General features: G+C 38.4%; 1 protein-coding gene across 1 annotated transcript in view; it reads right to left on the bottom strand.

Moving 5' to 3' along the window:
* Nucleotides 1-1,303: 1,303 nt before the first annotated feature.
* The window catches only part of TMX4 (thioredoxin related transmembrane protein 4), a 45,522-nt gene continuing 29,540 nt past the window's right edge, over nt 1,304-17,285 (bottom strand). The window contains exons 6-8 of the mRNA XM_058563192.1: nt 14,112-14,213; nt 9,099-9,162; nt 1,304-5,517 (exon numbers count right to left, since the gene is read on the bottom strand). Coding sequence (XP_058419175.1) covers nt 5,156-5,517; nt 9,099-9,162; nt 14,112-14,213 — 528 coding nt within the window. The 3' untranslated portion in view covers nt 1,304-5,155. The remainder of the gene's footprint in view (nt 5,518-9,098; nt 9,163-14,111; nt 14,214-17,285) is intronic.

Raw genomic sequence — 17,285 nt, forward strand, 5'->3', positions numbered from 1 at the left:
TCCCCTTCTGACTGGTTCAGATGAAAATCACCACAACCCCCTTAGAAGCCACATGCTACAAAGCAAAGCCTCCCTTGATTTGGGTCCCAGAAAAACCTGCATGAAGCAGAGCCACTGTCTGGGACGCCTGACCTGAACTAAGTGAAAACAGTAATAAAATTCCTGTTCTTAACGCCTCTGTGATTCGGGAGTCTATTAATGCAGCCCAGATTAGCCCAAGACAGTTATCCATCTCAAGAAGTTCACATGCTCTAAGAAAGAATTCCTATTACTGTAGAATATGGTCCATAGAGCCTTTAAGATTGGGGCAAGGCAGGGGATGCATTTTTGCAATTCAGTGTTGCTGGCTTTAAAAGCTGCAGGTTTTGCTCCCACCAAGGACGTATGACCAAGTTCATGTAGGCTGAGACACCACATCATGGGTATTTTTCTGGATACAGACAAGTAAGCATTCTGAGCCAGTTCTTCTGAGGGAAGGAATTGGTGGCATGGAAGTTTAACCATTTTCTTCTTCCTACACATCCCCTTACTATCTTTCAAATGTGAAAAATCCAATATCCAGTATTTCTGTCCCTGAGGGTGTTTAAAAGAGTCACCTCAACTCCTTTGTGCTTTTCCGTTGCTATAGTGATAAGAAGGGTTAGGCGTAGACCAGAGTCTTCTCAATGCCCTAGGAGACCCAGGAGACCAGTCCACAGCGTCTGGAAGGATTAGCAGCATCCCTTGCTGTCTGCTCCAGATCTCAGGACAGAGAGAGGCCTGAGAAGTAACTGCAGTGAGTTTCTATAGGCAACACAATGACTGTGACAAGGACAAAGCCTTGGATCTTTGGACTTGTCCTTGGTTTTGTGCACTTTCCAGGGCAGCTGAAAGACACACAGTTTGAGCTCACCAAGTCAAGGAGGAGAGAGAAAGAGGGAAAACGAACAGACTGGATAGAGGATGGACACACAAAAATTTTTTTTTAACCAAGTAATATTTTTCACTGCCTAGGCAAATGATTTTTATGAAAATACTTATATGAAAAGGAATACACTGTTTTGTTTTTACTTAGTTATCACTATCATTAGGATTTGATGCAAATGGAAATTTACAATAAAATGAAAACACATGGGATCAAAGATTATGTACAATTTTGAGATAAGGTGATTTGTAATTTGGGCAATGTACTACTTGAGACACATATCTTGATTTCCCACCCCAGTTGCTGCAGATGCTATTTGAGGAAGCAAAGAACACATGGATGAAAAGAAAAATAATTAAATATCACTGGGCTAAACAGTTAAGACTATTACAAAGAATATGAATAACAAATTTATAATGTATTGCAATACAAATAAACAGTATTTTTAGTATAAAAATTACATTTGCATGAAGAAGCTATTTAGTAACAAATATGATTAAACTACACAGAAACGTTCAAGTTGTATGATTCACATATATACAGTGTTACAGTTCACATGAAACTTTACTGAGAAGAAGCCATCTGAAGGCCACATCCTGGTCTGAAATTGTCAAAGGCCTTTCAACCCACCCGTCTGGTTCAGGAAAGATGCTCAAAAAGCTACCACATCGGGGTTCTTCAGACTTGATGACTCCACATTTGGTTTTTCAAGACAAGCCATAACCTTCTAAAGAGGAGCAAAATGTAGGACTGAGGTGAAGAGATACTAAAGAAGAAGGAACTTTTCTGTTGGCACAAAAGATTTACATGAATACTTTCCAAAATGTTGTTATATTTGACAGGATGGGTCAATCACACATTTATAATACTGGCAAAATAATACTTCAACACTGAAGTGAAGGACACAGATGAACTATCAATACACATTAGCAAAAGCACCAATCTCTCCCTTCACGCCAATTTAAGGTTTTATGCTGAAATCTCAGGTGTACCCTATTGTTTCTACCTTTAATAGAGTCTTTAATGTTTCCCATTCTGTAAAGCAGCATACAGGCTCCACTCTTAAAGGACTTGGTAATAAAAAGTCACATACTAAGTACTTACTTAAAAGACATTTTTATCACCTGCTCCAAAGGTATTCCAGGATGCAGGCTCTGCAGGCTTATATATACCGAAATCATGTAGCAACACCATAGTGATCAACGAGGGTTTTAGCCGTAAAAAAGTAAAAATTTTGCTTTCTCCATTGTCAACAGCCAACCCAGCCACAGCTTGTTTACTTTTTATTACAGTAGAGATTTTGGATTCCTTTGTGTAGTTACAGAGGCCGGTGGCTAACGGGGATCACAGGCACGAGATCAGTTGTAAGTACACGCCCACGCAGGGCAAGTGCGTGGCCCTGTGAACTCAAAGCGCCCCACCTCTCACCCCATTCAATGCTTACCCTCCACAGGGAAGGAAAGAAGTGGGACTACCTATATGTTGCTTCAATTTGAACTTTCTCAGCAACTTGGGGTGGTTTAGTAGATCTTGCAAGAGATGAACAATTGCAGAATATTATTCTTGCAAGAATAATAAAAGTAACTCGGAAAAAGGTAGCTGAAGTTTCAAACTTTCCTTCTAATCAGTGAAAAGGCATCCTGCTCCAACTACTCACACATAAAGCACTGCACCCCCATTCCAAAATCCATTTACTTTTATTTACCTAATTTTGATTTATACAAAATTCTATTCTGTACTTAAATAACTGATATTGCGATAGAGGGAAGCATGATTATTTATTTTTTAAATCAAAATCATGTTTCCATGCACTTGACTTTTGGATTAAATATATTATCTACAGGAAAAATCCATAAAATCCTATTGAAATGTTAATCTAATTTTAAATTATTTTAGGTTGACTTTTCTCTTTTAGTTTTATATTCATTAAGTATTAAAAACAAACCTAAAGGCCTCAAATGGAAAGAAATTAAATTAGATGTGTACTTATCAAGCCATTTAGTAAAAACCCTATCTTTTGCCACGATGTTAAAAAAAGGGAAAAATGGTTCCCATAGCCAGACACTTCAATTTTTAACGGATCCTCTTCTCCAAACTGTTTTCTCTTCTTCTGCCAATTTTTTAAAGTGTTGCTGAGAAAGAAACTACATTTTTCTTATTACATAATTAGGTACTATTTGGGATCCAAGTGGAAATTGGCCTTACATTTATAAAAAGCCAAAGCAGATTGTATTTCTTCATTCCTTCCCCTCTAGTCAAATACTCCACTTAAAAAAACCCAAATATTTCAATATGGGGGGGGTGCATTATACAGAAAAGCTACTATGAAACCTTTCTTATTCCATGCGTCTAAAGTTGAACTTAATGATCTTTGAAAACTGTTCCAGCTGATTATAAGAGAAAGAAATCCAGTGACAAGAGGGTAGACCCAGCTCAGCTCTGGTCCAGAAAGGCTTCCTGGTATCAGGGAGATGGAGCTGCCGCCATCAGAATCGTGGTGCTTTGGGAGAGGATGTGTCAAAGACCTCATGCCAGGAGGGACAGTAATGAGCAAAAGTCAAGGTTTTCCCAGTCTGCCAGTTCAGTGATGGCTTCAAACTTGAGGTCATGTTCCTATCTGAAGACAAGAACTATTGGTGACTCTTAATGAACCTCACCGTACTGGGGGGATGAGACTGTCAGGTAAGTGAGCTGGAAAGATGAAAAATAACCATCTCTAAAAACTAGATTCTGTCAGAATAAAAACTCCCTTTGTGTGAGGCTTGCAACTGACTCATTCAACCACACCAGGGTAGAGAGTTTCAGAACCTCCCCCTCTTCCAGTGAGCCAGTATTCAAAGTTAATACAAGGCAAGGGTTATTTAAACAGCCAGATAGGAGTATATTGCATATTTCTTTTTAAAGATGACAGAAACTTTTTGAATTTCATAAACCTGTACTACTTATTATTCTGTCTGGACCCAAGGGGTGTGGGATCAACTTCAGACATCTTTCATAAGCTTGGAATCTAATTTTATGAATTCATTCTAAGACATAAATCAGGTAAGGCAGAAGTAGATGGACAGATTTTTTAAAAGAAATTGGGCCCCTGGGGTACTTTTAGTAGATTGACTAGTGAGAGATTTACAGGGATAAAATTCTTTACAAGATTAAGGAAGAAGGAAACGAAACCAAATCTTTCATTTCTAGATATTCACTTTCATTAATTCTTTCACCAAAAGCACATCACTGAAGGAAAACCAGAAATGGTTTTTTAGTTATTATTAAAATGGTTCAAGAGCCAGGGAACCCCTTGAGATGGAAACAAAACAACACAGTATTTGAGTTTTCTTCACAAGACTACCTTGTACTGGCAACACTTAGGAGACTTCTGGCTTCAAAAAGAATATTGCTCCAAGAACTTTTTGAAAAAAAATTACTAAATTTTGGCAAAAAACAACAACAAAAGTCTCTCCTGTAAAATCCCTACTTCCTTTTGAATCTCCAAAAGTTACAACATTTCACTCGAGATGGTTGGCAATCATAGATTCATGAGCTGTGGTTCCTGATTAGGTCAACTCTAAAGTCAGAATAAATGCAGCTGATGTCAACTCAGCTGCTGCCTGAGTCCTCTCACTGAGAAAGTATTGTGAAGACTGCGGGGAGCCTGCAGGCCCATGGTGAGAACGCTGGAAATGTGAAAGGTAAGAAATAAAACATAAAAAACGAGATTTAGAGAGTTGGGATGAATTCCAAGCTCTTTTCTACAATAATATCCAGGGCCCTCTCAATTTCTCTCTCTAAAACAGTGTCCCTGTACAGTGGTGCCCGGCATTTCGTACAGTTTGACAAAAATAAATACTTAACACAAGAAGAGGAAGCAAGACTTCTGCTACCCTTTGAGGATGCGCAGGCTGCTCTGCTTTCATTTTATGGAGACTGCAGCCTCGTCTATGAACAATGCTCATGAGGGCTGGGGGTTGTTTCCTCTGGTCAAATCTCTCCAGCCCCAAGTAAATAAACTTGTGCCCATCCCAAGTCCCCAAACAGATCCTAACACCACCTTTGTTTTTTTGTATCCTGATTGTCATGCCTGAAATTCTCATTAATATACATGAGGCTTAATGCCATGAGACTACATGACTAGAGATTGTTTTTTTGTAAGAGAAGCTTGCTCATTCAGGACAAAATAAGGATTTGGTTTAAACCGCAGACCAGAGGAAAGCTAACATATTCCTTTGGTCTGTATTCTTGGAAATACTGTCATTAAACCTATGGTCCCTTATCAGCATGCTGACTTTTGCGCTGCCTCAATGTGTCTTCCGCCACCTCTGTGTCAGCTGAAGAGCGCTGCTGAGGGACGTCGTCTTCAGTCGCATCAGCTTCTACGTCTTCCTGTGCCTCTCTCAGGGGACCCTGGTCCTGGGCGTCATTCCTCTCCTCATTCACACCAGCAGCCAGGTTGTCTTCCTCCTCTTCCTCCTCTGCTTCATCCTCATCGCCAAGGTCTTCTTTCTCCTCTTCATCATCTACAAGGCTGTCCTTGTTTTCTTCTTCATTTGAATCTTCTTTTTCCTCCTCTGCATCCTGCAACTGTTCAGCCCTGTGAGCCTCCTCTGACTCCCGATTCTGCTCTGTGGAGGGAAGAAAGGGCAGTGTCCTCTGAATAAACAACGGTCACTGAACAATCAACTGAGTGTGTTTAGCTGTGAAATTAAACAATGGGGCACCTGACAGTTTTCTCCATCTAGAAGCTAGGTTATCACACAAGACAGATCTCCGGCTGGCATCCTAGCCCCATCTAGGGCTTCTCCATCCCCCTCTGGAGATTTCACTGACCATGTTCACTTTGGCAGAGCACAGGGCCAGGGAGGGCAAAGGTTCCTTCATGCTTTGTACTTTGTACCTTGCAGACTGCTCAGTGATGCACTCACTGGTCATGGTGATTGGTTTAGAAATGTGACTTACTCAAGTCAGAGCCAATCAGAGTACTTCCCAGGAGTTGTGGGCCAGAGTGAGAAAGAAAAAACTTTCTCTCTTTCTACAGGGATTGCTAAGCTGATAAAATGTGCGTTAGGGCTGTTGACAGCTACTGAATCAGCCACGTGGAAACAGAAATCTAAATATCCCTTGGGCTGTGCTTGACACCAGAACATCCCTGGACTTTTTCAGTTATGTGAGATAATAAATTTTCCTTTTTTTCCTAAGTTGCTTTAAACTGAGTTTCTCTTACTTTTAAGAATTCTAAGGAACATAATATATTTTCTAATTATCTGTGGAAGTCTCAAAGCCTTGAACACTTCAAGCACTAAAAATAAATATAAGCTTATTTAAATTCCCACATAAAATTCAACAATTACAGTCTCATAAAAGTCTTCATGCAAAGGCTCAAAAGTAGGAATAAAAACATGCAAATCCAGGGCTATTGGGTCCCAGAAACAGGGTGGAGCAGTGCAAGTATTGAGAAGACTGCTTTTAAAGGACTTAGGATGGTTACTGGTATACAGGCATACCTCATTTTCTTGTGCTTCGAATATATTGCGTTTTTTACATATTGAAGGTCTGTGGCAACCCTGCATTAAGCAAGTCTATAGGCACCATTTTTCCAACAGCATTTGCTCACTTCGTGTCTTTGTGTTACATTTTGGTAATTCTCGCAATATTTCAAAGTTTTTCATTATTATTATATTTGTTATGGTGATCTGTGATCAGTGATCTTTGATGTTACTACTGTAATTATTTTTGGGAGCCATGAACCACACCCATATATGACAGTGAACTTAATAAATGTATGTGTTCCGACTGTTCCACCTACCTGCCATTCCCTCGTCTCTCTCCCTCTCCTCAGGCCTCCCTATTCCCCAAGACACAACAATATTGAAATTAGGCCAATTAATAACTCTACAATGGCCTCTAAGTGTTCAAATGAAGAGTCACACATCTCTCACTTTAAATCAAAAGCTAGAAATGATTAAGCTTAGTGAGGAAGGCATGTCAAAAGGGCAAACAGGCCCAAAGCTAGGCCTCTTACACCAAATAGTTAGCCAAGTTGTGAATGCAAAGGAAAAGTTCTGGAAAGAAATAAAAAATGCTACTCCAGTGAACACATGAATGATAAGAAAGGGAAATAGCCTTATTGCTGATATGCAGAAAATTTTAGTGGTCTGGATAGAAGATCAAACCAGCCACAACATTCCCTTAAGCCAAAGCCTAATCTAGAGCAAGGCCCTAACTCTCTTCAATTCTATGAAGGCTGAGAGAGGTAAGAAAACTGCAGAAGAAAAGTGTGAAGCTAACAGAGGCTGTTCATGGAGGTTTAAGGAAAGAAGCCATTGCCATAACATGAAAGTGCCAGGTGAAGCAGCAAATACTGATGTAGAAGCTGCAGCAAGTTATCCAGAAGATCTAGCTAAGATAACTAATGAAGGTGGCTACACTAAACAACAGATTTTCAATGCAGACAAAACAGCCTTATATTGGAAGAAGATGCCATCTAGGACTTTCATAGCTAGAGAGGAGAAGTCAATGCCTGGCTCCAAAGCTTCAAAGGACAAGCCAACTCTCCTGTTAGGGGCTAATGCAAGCCGTGACTTTAAATTGAAGCCAACGCTCATTTACCATTCCGAAAATCCTAGGGCCCTTAAGAATTATGCTAAACCTACTCTGCCTGTGCTCTACAAACAGAACAAGAAAGCCTGGATGACAGCACATTTGATTACAACATGGTTTATTAAATATTTTAAACCTACAGTTGAGACCTACTGCTCAGGAAAAAAGATTCCTTTCAAAATATTACTGCTCATTGACAACGCACCTGGTCACTCAAGAGCTCTGATGGAGATGTACAATGAGATAAATGTTGTTTTCATGCCTGCTAATACAACATCCACTCTGCAGCCCATGAATCAAGGAGTAATTTTGACTTTCAAGTCTTAATATTTAAGAAATACATTTTTTAAGGCTATAGCTGCCATAGATAGTGATTCCTCTGATGGACCTGGTTAAAGTCAATTGAAAACCTTCTGGAAAGGATTCACCATTCTAGATGCCATTAAGAATATTTGTGATTCACGGGAAGAGGTCAAAATATCAACATTAACAGGAGTTTGGAAGAAGTTGGTTCCAACCCTGATGGATGACTTTGAGCAGTTCAGGACTTCAGTGGAGGAAGTAACTGGAGATATGGTGGAAATAGCAAGAGAACTAGAATTAGAAGTAGGGCCTCAAGATGTGACTGAATTGCTGCAATCTCATGATAAAACTTTAACACATGAGGAGCTGCTTCTTATGGATGAGCAAAGAAAGTGGTTACTTGTGATGGACTCTACTCCTGGTGAAGATTGTTGAAATGACAACAAAGGATTTAGAATATCACATAAACTTAGTTGATAAAGCAGCAGCAGAGTTTGAGAGGACTGACTTTAATTTTGAAAGAAGTTCTTTCTTTGAAAGAAGTGGGTAAAATGCTATCAAACAGCACCGCATGCTACAGAGAAATCGTTCATGAAATTAAGAGTCAGTCAATGTGGCAAACTTTATTGTTGTCTTATTTTAAGAAATTACCACAACCACCTGAACCTTCAGCAACCACCACCCTGATGAGTCAGCAGCCATCAAGACTAAGGCGAGACCCTCCACCAGCAAAAAGATTATGACTTGCTGAAAGCTCAGATGATGGGTAGCATTTTTTCACAATAAAGTATTTTTAAATTAAGGCATGTACATTGTTTTTTAGACATAATGCTATTGCACACTTAATAGACTATAGTATAGTGTAAACATAACTTTTATATGCACTGGGAAACCAAAAAATTCATGTGACTCGCTTCATTGCGATATTGCCTTATTGTGGTGGTCTGGAACTGAACCCACAACATTTTCGAGGTATGCCTGTATAGGAGATTGAATAAATGTGAATTCCCTTCCCTCCCTTCTCATTGCAGTCTGAATGAAAGAAAAGGTGTCAAATGATCAATGAAGGGCATACACTTAAAGGGAAAAAGCAACTGCCACAATGAACTATTCCCTAATTTACGAGAGGAAAAAAAAGAATTTTTGCTCAAATCTATCTAAACAACACATTTCAGGGAACTGGGTAGTGGCGATGGTTTGATCACCTAGCAAGTCAGGGGGAAAACCCACTATCTATATGAGCACAAAAGGGCACACCACTGAATTCCAAAAATACTCTATCGCATGAGTTTATCATACTTACCGGAATGTTCAGATAAATGCCTTGGAAGTGGCACATAGAAACATTCTGATATTACCACCAAGACCTGGAAGGAAAAAAGTGATTTTACAGTGAGTAGATAGGACATTTATTACCAAAGAACCTCAAAATCAGGCCTTGCTTCTATAAACAGATATTCATAGACAAATAATTAGCAATTGGTCAAAAGTCCTCAAAAAAGACAAGGATGTAATTAAGAATTTCCTATTTTTCAAATGTGACATCATATAGGAAAATACTATTAATTTAGAACAGAGGTCACAAAGGCAAATGTCTACAGAGAGCCACTACCCCTAGATAAAACTAGATGAATCAAGCAGGTATAAGAAAAAAGATACTATCAGCCAAGTCTAAAATGGTCTTTTAAAAAACACTATTCTAGACAAATAAAACTAGTCTGTATATGAGCTGCCCCTCACCAATAGGTAACCCTGATTGTGTGGAAGAATATTTTAGGGTCTAGAATTCTGAAGAGCATCAAAAGAAATTTCTACAGGGATAAATTGTGAGAAAACTCATCAACGATGTGAACTAAATCCTATTTTAGACAGTGATTGACTGGCTTCACCTCCGACCTTGATTGCAGCATGAGTCACTTTCTACTTACTATTAACATGTCCTTTCCCTTCGTAAACTACAAGCTCCTTAGGGGCAGGTTCATCCTAGTCCATGTTCCATGCCTGGATTGGCACGGGCCATGGTGATGAAACTGATGGGATGTGTCAAACAGAGCAGAGTTAGCTGGAGCTGGAACAACATGGGGCCACTCTCTACACCTTCCCCTACATACTGACCTTACAGCACCACACAGCACAGAGAGACCCAACACAGGAAGAAGCTGCCTGTTTAGAAGGCCTATACATTTATTCTTGTATCTAGCTAACTCCCAGACTTAGCCCACACTTTGAATAATTGCCTGGTCTTTAGGAATAGTACTTCATACTTTAGTGTTTTAAGGTGCTCTAAACTTTTAAAGAACCCAAAGTCATAGTCCTTTTGATTTAATTTCACAAACATCAAATGAGTAACCTGCTTTGATTATTACCATCTGTATTCATTTACTACTTCACTCAACATTTGGTTCATTAGGTTCAAGGAATCATGCTAACATCTAGGGGGAGAGGTTCAAAAAGAGAAAAAACTGGCAGTTTAATTATAAAACAATATGGAACGAGTCTCAATAGAAAAATGAATACAGCACTTTGATAGATATTCAAGAGAGATAGAGATTACAACCAGTAATAGGGTGGGGAAGGACTGAGAAGGACCACTTGAAGGAGGAGGCATTTAAGGTCCAGGGCATAGTCAGGAGAGGATGAGCAGCCCCAGCTGTCTGGGTCCTCTAAGCTACACCAAATTGCGTAATGGGGGCTCCTAGATCCAGAGAAAGCCCCAAGCACCAGCTGAGGAGACCCCTGTGGTGGGGCAATGGCCTGCACAAAGCTCTGTGGGTTGGAGAGGAACAAGCTCCTAGTCATTCAATTGATTTGAACAACAAAGAGGAAAACATTTCCATCTGAAAAGACTGAGCTTGAAAACTTACATTTTTAATGTGATAGTAATGTGCTTATTAGCTATTCATGGGACATAATACTTTTTGTGATTTTTTTTTTCTTTTGCCTTTCTTAATTCCAACTGGAGGGGAAATTTTTGGTCCAGACATATTGCAAGTGAAAGAAGAAACACCTGCCAGTGACAAATATTGGCATTTACAACAAAGCCTGGGAACAGTTAAGTCCCACCTGTGATATACCGGGGCCATCTAGAGGGCTAGGTAAGGAGCCCTGGAAAAGACTTATGGGACACTGGCCTCAACCTTATCTCTCTTAGCTGTGTGACCCTAGACAAGTCACTTAACTGTTCTCTTGCACTCTCTCTCGAAAGGACATGTTTCGGCTAGCCTACCGCCAAGGTCTGTTTTATGTCGAATAGTACACAATTCCAATATATAGTCTTCCTTTTCAGCAATTGGGAGGAAAACCCTCTCATCTCCCTGATTCTCTCAGTTCAAGATCTATTTTCTGGTCTAGAGAACTACTCCCTTGGAAGAGGCCACTTTCTGAGCCATGGCAATGTTTAAAAACAGGGTCTAGGGGCCAGCCCAGTGGCATAGCAGTTAAGTCCACATGCTCCGCTTGGGTGGCCTGGGGTTCGCAGGTTTGGATCCTGGGCACGGACCGATGCACCGCTTGTCAAGCCATGCTGTGGCGGCGTCCCATATAAAGTAGAGGAAGGTAGGCATGGATGTTAGCCCAGGGCCAATCTTCCTCAGCAAAAAGAGGAGGATTGGCAACGGATGTTAGCTCAAGGCTAATCTTCCTCATTAAAAAAAAAAAAACAGGGTCTACAGCGGGATGGTGCCTTCCTCCTCATCTTTCTTTCCAGGGTTATATTTTCAAGTTTCAGGTTTTACCCAGGTAGGAGCAGACAGCCACACATCTAAATGAGGAGAGCAGACGGATTTACCATCTCTCATAGACAGTGACATCTATGCCTCCTAATACTGGAGACCCTCATCTGTGAGAGGCTCTGTGCTAGGCACTGGTCAGCAGCATGTAGAAAAATAATCTACCCAAGCACCAAAATTTAGATAGTGTCCATATAAACCAACCAAAATGAGGACCAGATAATGCAGGCTAAAGATCGCTGCCTGTGTTTTCCATTGCTTTTCTGCTTGTGTAGAGCTCTGCTAACTTCCATCCTTCATGGCAGAGTTGCTGATGGCGGAAAATGATGCTGCCAGAGTGATCTGATATATAGACTATGCACTTAATGATCTTTCCCATATTGGTTTGAAATGCAAAATGTATACTTGATTTCTAAAACTGAGCCCTTTGTTTACATGTGAAAAATAACATTTAGTAAAATATTTCAACCATCACCAGGCTCAATCAAGAAAACAAACAAAAATCAAACTAGCAGCCTTGTTTTGACTTCTCATTTTTTAAAATTAGGAAAAAACAGGAAACATAATAGTCAGGCTTATGGGAAATAATGACTTGATCAGGAAATCTCTTCTCTATGGAAAACATCCTGCCCCTCCTGGCCACTGTGTAAGTTCAACTCCATAAAGACTCAGAGGGAAGGAAATCTTCCCAGGTCACCAGGACCAAACTTCACATGACTGCATGACTAGGCTCTGCTTTCAGGCCCCAGTTAATGGTAAAGGCGAAACAGAGCACTGAACTACATACCTGGAGATCTCATTGAAGGCAAAAATTCTAGCTGTGTGTGTTTCTTTTAACACATATTACAGTTTTAGAAAAGGCATTTTGAGGAGAGATAAGTGTTTGCTATTTTATGGAAATGTATTAACAGAAAATTAGGAGTCTATCACTGCTTTGAAATTACTATTATTTTGTTCAAGTTCTCTTCCCAACTTCCCATAAAGGAACAATATTCTATATCACTTAATCACTTGAACAGTCTCTAGAATCAACTCTCTTCTTTCTTCAGGGCAAGCCTCTAATAACTTTCCTACACTGATTATTTAAATCTAAATTTCCAAATGACTTAGGGCAGAGGCAGGCCTGACTTGATTCTGTGGACTTAAAGTCAACCTCAAAGATAAAATTCTAAAACACTTTATGCTGGGAAGAGTTTTTAATGGTCTTCCAATAGGCTCATACTCAACCTACATTCTCCATAACGACGTTAGAATTGCCCAGGAACTCATACTGCTTGCACTACAAGAGCCTCACACTCATGTGCCTCCAGAATACACTGCTAGAAAAATCTAGCACTAGACAGTAGACGGGAGTAGTACGTTTATATCCAAAGTCAAATTTACATCCAAAGTCAAATCCTTTTAGGCCAGAGCATTAGGGACAAGTTAATTAGCAATAAGATTAATGCAACAGAACGGAACATACCCAGGATCTAATCAATGACTTATCTAAGTTTTATCCCCACCTTTGCAATTAACATCAGTAGTCAAATCTCAAACAGAAACCATAATATGCAGTAAGCATGTTCATGGCAAAATAAAATCAAGACTCCTTGGCTCCTGTATCAAGTTATGACTTGCTTTCAAGGCAACTGCTAACATTTTAAGTTTATTTTTAAAAAGATATTTCTAAAGAGCAGAAATTCATTATAAAATGTAAAGACAGACTTTAAGATAATCTTACCTAAAAGTCTGTCTTTTTATATAAATTTTTAGTTATCATCAGTTATTCATATAATACAGTGTTTAGGAGCTATAATTAACATAGAGCATAATGACTTTTAAGAAGTTCTTATCTTAATTAGAGTTTAAAGCTCAACCAAATTGATCAAGTGTAAGTAAAGACAAAGATAAAAAAATTATATCAAAGAGTAAAACATGCCAAAACATTTATAGTTGCCTATATAGTTAACCAAATAAATTTATTATTCTAACTCTTACCTAAAATATCTAGGGAGAAAATGTACAGATACCTACTGGATAGTGATTTTCATACCCAAAGAAGATATAGTGATGTGCTTTGCATCTTATTTTTTTCCATAATGATTGTGTTTTCATTCACATTACCATACAAAATCCACCTTGGGAAAACCAGAGTGTATGTATAAGCAGCTGTTCAGGATTAGATGTTCAATTTGAGAATATGAACAAGAAAAAATCATCTTGTTCACCCAAGGAACAAATTCACAGCTTTGGCCTTATCATCAGCATTCTAATCAAGCAGGCAATGTGTGAAATCACAGCTGACTCGGTTGTCTTGGAAACTGACTACCAATTCAAGTAAGTCTCTATTTCTTCTTTCATCACTGTCTATATTTTGGGCAGAATATTTAAAGGCTACGCTTAGGAGATAATAATTTAATGAATTTTCCATTATATCACAAGTTATCATTGAAAGCAGTATCAAACAAGCAAATGCTATTTAACTGTTTAGATTACACACAAAATATTATCTGTTTATGTGCTTTTTCTTTCTTGAATGCTCTCTAACTTTGCATGAAAACTAGTTGGCTTTAAAGACAGGAAAAAAGATTGGCTTTATCTCTTACCAGACCCATGAAAAGGCCAAAAATCAAGGTGGCTATGACGAAAAAGACATATGAACACCAAGCAGGAATTCCAAGGGTCACTGTGAAATAGTTGTGAAGATGCTGTAATCAGAAGAAAAAAAAAAACAAATTACTTACAATGAGGATTAAACGTGTTTGAATCTCCCTCTCTAGCTATAACTCAAGTCTGCAAATTGTTTCTACATATATGAGCTCCCACAAAGTTCATCCAGTAGTTTATGCATCTATCTGATTCTTCAAAAATAAGTCAAATTTTACAACATTGAGAATCTGAGAGTAATAATCAAGGTCCTTTCTAGTAAGAGTTTTGTTACACTTCCTTGAAGTCCATGATCTAGTAGAATTCTGGTAGAATTGTTTTTCTAGTCCCTTCTTCCATCATGATAGATTTTTTTGGTCACTCTTGCCTAATAATTATATATACCTCACTTTTAACTCATAATGTGGCATCTATAAAAAATTAAACTTCTTGAATCATTACCAATTTTTAAGTAGAACTAAATTACTACTTAAGAACATCAACCATTTAAAATGTCTCTATACTTCCTTTTTTCTCATCAGATTCTCATTGCTCTACCCTTACCCATTATTAACAACTTCCCTAAATTACCATAAAACCTAAAATGTAATACTAGAAGAAAATGTTTCCAGTTAATTCATTATGAGCAATTCATTATAAGATTTCATCTTTGAGTAGAGTGCACATGCTTAACTGTTCCCTGGGACTCTGTTTGATACCAAACACCAAAAAATGAGTGAAGAGATACGATCTTGGCTAGAAATTATTTACATGCTAAATAATACAGAATTACAGATATGAACCTGCTAGTCTGGAGTCAAAGCCCACTTACATGTGGACTTGAAGGAGCCATGCTTCCTTATGAGGGTTTAGTAGCCATCTGTTTTAGGCCTTTAGAGCTTCAAAAGCAGTAATTCACTATGATACGAGCAATTATTGGGCACATGACGAAATGGCTCCAAGCTAAATGCCTCAGCAGGCAGAGATAAAGACTGAATGACTTGCCCAGAACTGATGAGGTGGCTGAAAATGAGTTCAAGCTTCTATTTTAATTTAATATTCCTCAAAATCTGAATTACTCAAGTATTTCCCATTGGTTTTTCGGTTTATAAATGTCAATACAATTAAGTAACATATTTCATTCTGGCTTAATTCTGAATGATAAACAAATAAAAAAGCTTGTTAACTGATCTAGAATAATCTGAGATCCCCTGTCTCCAATTTCTTATTCAGCAGAAGAGACAGATCTAAAGACTCAGCAAGTATTTTAAACACTAACACATATAATCAGTGTTAATAATAAATATTTGTTGAATAAGAAAAAGATACTAGCAAATCCTTAAACTATTCTTAGGAAATGCAAACAACTCTTAATTTGTAAACTATCATCTGTCCTCTATTGATGGCATTGGTCATCCTTCTGTCTTTACCCAGGGCAATTGTTTATTAAGAATAATCCAGCATTCTGCAACTCAGCAGGCAAAAGAGGTATCTGGGATATCAAAACATTGTTTCATTCAAACTCTTTTCAATGGAATTCTAAAATGTATTGCACTGGGCCCTGCTTTAGAAAATTCTATGTATTGAACACAGTTTATGCTTTTCTTGATGACTCAGTGCCATCATCAGGAATAAACTCTGAAACGTACCAAAGAATTAGAAGATATGGAAAGCCAGTCTGCATTTGTGCTGACCCATGGATGTATGTACTCTGGAATTTGCTTTATAAATAATATCTGCCGTTCTGCCTTACTCATATGGTTAGAATGAACAATGTGCAGTTTTAAGTCCTTCTGGACAGTGTCTTATGCCCTTTCTGCAAAATAAATGATTCAAGTAACCCTCAACAAACTTTCTAAGTTATTTTCTAGAATGCAGTAGGTTATTTGCCTTTGTATCATTGCATTCTGAGTCACACACTTCTTAGCACATTCAAAACATCCTCTTATTTTAATAAGCTCCACTTCAATTTTCTTGTGTTAACTTAGTCTTTAAAGGATTTATTTGCGCTTCTTAGAGAAGCCCTGCCATCTTGTGGTGTTTTAGGTGACTATTACTAAAGCCTCATTAATCAAGTCGTGTTTTCACAACCTCAGACATAAATCTTTATCTGTTTACTCTGCCTGATTCCACAATGGTTTTGGAGCGCCTTAAGAGCGTTAGGCTTCACGGTACTAGGTACCTGATGCTTTGCTGTATACATGTTTCCAAACAATAACAGATTAAAATTGATCTAATTCTGTTAATTGCCACGCAGTGACAGTTTTCACTTGCAGAAAATACTGATCCTTGTTCAATATTATATGTGCTCATTAGAGGAAGCAGCCTACTCTGTTTCCTTAAAATGCACAAAAATGTTGCTTAATGGGCCTGATACCTTATACTATTATACTATTGTAATAGATGACTGAGTTAGAGCTAATTTTTGGCTACGTACAGATTTGAGTGAGAGAACTAAATAAAGACATCATTGCAGTAGAATAAATGAGAAGAACATTCCAATGAGTGGTGAGATGGATTTAAGGAGTGGAGCCAGGCCAAGGCCCACATTGTAGCCAACTGTGAAAAGAAAGGAAAAGACAGAAAGCCTGGAAAGCCTCTCCAAACATATGTCACAAACAAAAATTTCAACCCCAGGATTCCTAACCCTGACTATGGCGCCAGCCTCAACAGTGGTGCTTCCCAAGTTCAATCTTTTGCACACCAGTTTCATGGCATCGGCCTCACCTTGTACTATCCTTTAGATTATTAACATTTTTCATTAAGTTGAGTCACTTTTTTTTAAGTTGAATAAAATTTTAAAGAAATTTTATATTGCTACCATAAATAGAAAATCACTATCAATTCTGTATCTAGAAGACGTCTACTCTTTGAGAAACTTCTCTTGTTGTTGTACATCTTGCAGGCTTCAGTGATTCCTGTGAGGTGGGCAGAATGTAAAAACTATACATGAAGATAGGTATTACAGCTAAAGTGGCAATGACTTCTAGGAGTTTATATAAAAATTAAAATATATAAGGGATGCCATCATGACTAGATTGGAAAGACAATTGGAATTTTGGTGATGGAAAGAACATGCCAGATTGCCTACTCTTGTCCCACACTGTGGTAGAAATTACCTATCAAGGATCCCT

Source organism: Diceros bicornis, chromosome 19, assembly GCF_020826845.1.
Source record: "Diceros bicornis minor isolate mBicDic1 chromosome 19, mDicBic1.mat.cur, whole genome shotgun sequence".
In the NCBI taxonomy this organism is placed as follows: Eukaryota; Metazoa; Chordata; class Mammalia; order Perissodactyla; family Rhinocerotidae; genus Diceros; species Diceros bicornis.